Consider the following 5,113-nt stretch of genomic DNA (forward strand, 5'->3'; position numbering starts at 1 on the left):
TCAAACAAGCTCTTCTCTGTTAGATTATAAAGAAGTTAACAGCCTTTTTCTTTGATTTATGACTATCGACAGCCTAATAAGGATAAATATATGTCTCTGCCTTCTTATTTTGCAGAATTTTCTTCAACCACATTAAATTGATGCAAATAAAGACCAAAGGCATTGACTGACTGTTCAAAGTCATCCAGTTACTCGTATTCCGGCCAACACCAACACCCAGGTACTGTGGTGACAGCCTGGATCCATTGTGCTCGATCACTGTATGCTGTTGAAGCGATGATATTTGCCTGAGAAGAGGCTTCCGATCGATGAGCCACTGTAAGTGTCTGCCATTGCTGCTCGGGGTCGAGGTGATTGTTTTGTGCTGACAAGGGACAGCTAAGGGAGCGCTGCTTGGTCTTTACAGAATCAATTAAAGGGGAGAAAGAAAAACAAGAAGAGAAGATGAAGATTCCTCTTGTCTTCCTAATCAATCAATTATAATATATTAAAACCGAAGTGCGATGCGAGAATGCGTCATGACTTACTTTTTTGAAACCTTGAGCTAGTGGTTAAACGTCTTTCCGGTTGCTCGGACTGTTTAATTCTTGATCGAATGTTGGTGTATCCTTCCATTTCTATCACTGTCTCTTCGCACTTTTCAATATCCTATGTCGGTAGGATATCGTCTAATACTATGTGCGTAATCAAGAAGATATGAAATATTTCTTTAAAAAAATAAAAAATTATCCATCGTGAATAAAATATTAAAAACAATTTAAAAATATATATCCAAGTAAATTAAAACATTTCTTCATAAAACTCGAATAAACTATACTTTATTAATTTTTGATAAACCCACGCAACATGTAGAGCTGCCTATAGTATATATTAAAGGGGAATAAGAAGATTTAGCCAAAAAAAAATTGAGGGGAATAAGAAGAACAAAAAGAAGATGAAGATTTCTCCAATCTTCGTAATTAGATTTACAGTATAATACCAGAGATATGATATAAGAGCATTGACAAAGCAGACGCACTCCGTTGTTTTCTATAAAGCAGTACAAGAACTCAGATTCCTCGTTTTTGGAAGATTCCATCTGTTAAATTCCGTCTTGCCACCCATTGATTGGCGTCTGGCGCTCCTCCTGAATGATTTATAATTTCTCATTGACAAAATTAAATTAGAGGAATGAAAGATGCATAACAAAAGACGAGTAAGTTCTGTTGCTCAGTAGCAATGCAGAACCTTAAGAAATATTAAGATGGTTAGTGATGGCGATGGACATAGAATTAAAGGGAGAGTTTTTTTGTGAAAAATACCTCGATTATTTGTAGGTGGCACATTCTTCTTCGGCCTATTTTTTTTCCTGGGTCGTTGCCTCGTGACCATTCTCTCTAAGCATATTGGTCTCCTAGACCCCTGGTCTCCAGCATAATGTAACCTGCTGAAATCCCAAAGGAAAGTCCGCATCCGTAGCTCATTAAAACCCCCTCTATTCAATCATACTACCAGACTCTGTCTCTTCTTCTTCATGGGAAGTAGAGAGGTCTGTTTGTCTTGATCATTACCGCATTCTTTTCGCAAAGCATGGCCACACAATCCAAGATTCCTATCAAAGGAGTAGCCGAAAGTGTCGAATTGCGTGCTTTGTTGTCCTGTCCCTTGAGCTGGTGATTTGAGAGATTCAACCATGAGAGTGATGAAAGATTTGCCAAACCTCTTGGGATCCCCCATTAAGCCTGAGAGATATTTTAAAGAGGAACAGGCCCTGAGAATCCAGATGAAGAGAGATTGAGGTGTGACAATCTTGTAAAACCACCAATGTTGGGCGAAATTTGTGAGCCATTGAAATCGTTACCTGAGAGGTTGAACCAAACATCAGGGAGCAAAAAGGGGGTGCTGTTGTAATGGGGGCCTCCTTGGAGCTGACTGCAACTGAAGTTGAGGCCAATCACGTAAGTGGTTGCTCTATGGCATGTGATCCCATCGCACGAGCAGTAGTCAGTGCTGTTCTTCCATAAGGCCATCTTTGCATATGATGTGACTGAGGGAAAGTCACATTATAATGACGCATATTCTGTTAGGATAAATAAATTGCTGAGCCGGAGCAGGGCATCACACTAATCTACAAGGCTCAACTGTTGGGACGAATAAGAACGAGATGATGTGCTACTAGTGGTGGGAAAAGCAGGAATATCTATAGAATGGCTTTGGAGTAAAGAGAGGAGGAAGTGAAAGGGAAAGAGTATGCTTCAGAAGTATCTCAAGTGGCAATGAATGAATTGAATATGGATGTAACGGGAGAAGACGACTGCTACTAGATAGTTCAGAGTTCGAGTCAAACAAGTCTTCTTCGATGTCCACGCACACCCACTTTATGTATGAATTGATGAAGAAATTAATAAGAAGGTTCATTGCCTTGAAATAAGAACATGCCTCAAAAAACAGAGAAATTCTGTCGTGTTTCATCTAAGAACACGCATCAATTGAGCTTCATCAATTCATCAATTGAGGCTCGATGCTGCAATTTTGATCTGTAATCTTTCTTTTGCTGTTTTGTTCTTTGAGCTTCTCTTAGATGAGTGTACATTTTTTATAACAGATAAAAGAGTCATAAATTATTCCAAAAAAAAAAAAAGGAACACGCATCAATACCAGACTAAACATTACGAGAACTCAGATTTACTGTAGTTCGAAGACTCCGCCAGCCATTCTTTGCCCCGCTGCACGCCCACTTCACCGGCCTCTGGTGCTCCTCCTGAATGATTTACAATTAATTTTTCCTCAAGAAAATTTAATTAGAGAAACGAAAGCTACATCATGAAAATTGAATGTTGTCCTAGTGAAGACACACAGACATGTTCGCAGCCATGTAATCCCATAATATATTATGAAATAACTTGTCATGAAATAAGTACCTTGCATGATTTCTCGAGGCAGCATTCTTCTTTGTTCTGCTTGCTTTCCTGGGTCGTTTCCTCTCGACCATTCTTGCTAACCATCTCGGTCTCCTGGTCTGCAGCATGATGTACCCAGCTGAAATCCCAAGTGCTAGTCCACATCCATAGCCCATCGGCACTGCTCTCCGCTCAATCCCATTTCTCTTCTTCCTCATGGGAAGTTGAGGGGTGCGTTTGTATTGCATCGTTCCCGCGTGCCTTTGGTAAGGGATGTCCACACAATCCCGAATTCCAGTCAAAGGAGCGGTTGACAGTGTCGAACTGTGTGCTTTGAGGAATCTGTCCCACAAGCTGTTTGTTTAAGAGATTCAAGTAGGAGAGTGACGCAAGATCTGCCAATCCTCTGGGGATCTTCCCGGCGAGCTTGTTCGAGGAGAGGTCCAACCACTCAAGATTAGTCAGATTTCCCATAGAAAAAGGAATGTTACCACTTAGACTGTTGTGAGAAAAATTGAGTCCCTTGAGTGCCTTCAGATCTCCAATTAAGTCTGGAATCTCTCCTTCGAAGAAGTTGATTGAGAAGTTGATGGTTGTAAACAAGGTCAGAATTTTCACCAGCTCCATCTTCAGCCCCTTCATCTCCACCACAATAGAATCTTGATAGTATTCATCGCCCATGTATTGCAAACCACCTCTCACTTCATTCTTCATGGCTTTTAGTTTCGCAATGTACTTAGCTGGCAAAGGACCATAAAACTTATTGTTGGAGAGGTCGAAAATGCGCAGTTTCGGGAAGGGATGATTATTTCTCTTGGAACTATCAATCGGACCACAAAACTTGTTGGATCTCAAGACAAGTACTTGCAACTTTGGAAGAGTATCCAACCAATAAGGGAAGCTGCCCTCCAACTCATTTTCACTTAGATCCAGAACTTCTAAGTTCTTGCAATATTCTAAAGATCGCGGCAGGGTTCCTTCAAGTTGATTTTGACTCAAGCGGATCGTCCTCAAGCTGGTCTCTTGGACAAATATTTCACGTAAACCACCAACAAACTTATTTGCTCGAAGATCCAATACTGATAGGTGGGCAATGAAATTTTTAAAGCAATAAGGAAGGGTGCCCGTCAACATGTTATTGGATAGGTCGATGACATTTAGCCCCGTGGCTCTGCATATCTGATAAGGAGTGTGTCCACTGAACTTGTTGTTCGAAATGGAATAGAACCAAATAGTGGGAGGTGGAATTGGGAGTGGTCCGTCAAAATTATTAATAGCTAAGTCAACAAAATAAATTGTTGAATTCATAGAGAAAATTATTGGCAACTCTCCAGAAAAATGGTTGTTGGAGAGCCTTAAGTATGAAAGCTGCGGAGGGAGGGGATCTTCAACAACTCCATGAAACTTGTTCTGCTGTAAATCTAGAATCCTCAATCTGCCGCTACCATTTAACCAGCATGGGAAGGTGTCATATATTTCATTATAACTGACATTTAAGCGCACTAAGCTCGTACAATTTCCAAGAGATTTTGGCAGAGGACCTCGAAATAGAACTTTGCTCAAATGCAAGCTGGAGAGGCTGCTTAAATTTCTCAAACATCTCGGAAAAGTGTCGTTGAGTCTGTTATTTGAGACCTCAAGTTCTTGTAGTGAACTCATTTCACAGATTGATGATGGGATCTCTCCTGCGAAATTATTAGATGAGAGATCCAAGAGTGTCAATGTGTCCCTCCCTACTCTCCAAAACCATTCAGGAATCCGTCCACTGATCATGTTCCCATTAAGGAGCAATACTTCCAAATTTTCCGAAGAACTCAAGAAATATGGGAACCCGGTCAGGTTGCAACCGAACAAATTCAACACCTTGAGCTTTGGGAAGGATAAGTTCCCATCACTTTGCAACAACACATTGAGGTTCTGTGGAAGGTAAAGGTACTGGAGATCTTTCAGTGTTGAGAACATTTCAAAGTCCACGGTGCCACTGAGCTCGTCACCTCCAAGGTCCAAGTGGGTGAGGTGGTCAAGGTTTCCAAGTGTCGGTGGGATTGGACCAGTACCAGAGGTCCAAATGTTCCACAGATGTCAGATTCCTCAGTGAAGTAGGAATTGACCCGTGGAAGTTTGTATCTGATAGATCCAAGGATATGAGCGGACTGGTCCAGTTTGCTCGAGAAATAGTGCCTTTAGGATAAATATTCTGAAAAAGAGAGAGGCCGCGGAGGTTTGCGAAATGG

General features: G+C 41.1%; 1 protein-coding gene across 1 annotated transcript; it reads right to left on the bottom strand.

Annotated features, from left to right (window-relative positions):
- Positions 1 to 3,071: 3,071 nt before the first annotated feature.
- LOC116214574 (receptor-like protein 43) lies at positions 3,072 to 4,841 on the bottom strand. Its single transcript, XM_031549960.1, has one exon. The coding sequence runs from the start codon at positions 4,839 to 4,841 to the stop codon at positions 3,072 to 3,074; it is 1,770 nt and encodes a 589-aa protein (XP_031405820.1).
- Positions 4,842 to 5,113: the final 272 nt, after the last annotated feature.

Source organism: Punica granatum, chromosome 7 (assembly GCF_007655135.1).
Source record: "Punica granatum isolate Tunisia-2019 chromosome 7, ASM765513v2, whole genome shotgun sequence".
In the NCBI taxonomy this organism is placed as follows: Eukaryota; Viridiplantae; Streptophyta; class Magnoliopsida; order Myrtales; family Lythraceae; genus Punica; species Punica granatum.

Excerpts from the sequence above, each read along its gene's own strand:
- LOC116214574 (XM_031549960.1), bottom strand. The coding sequence starts at position 4,841 with ATGTTCTCAACACTGAAAGATCTCCAGTACCTTTACCTTCCACAGAAC.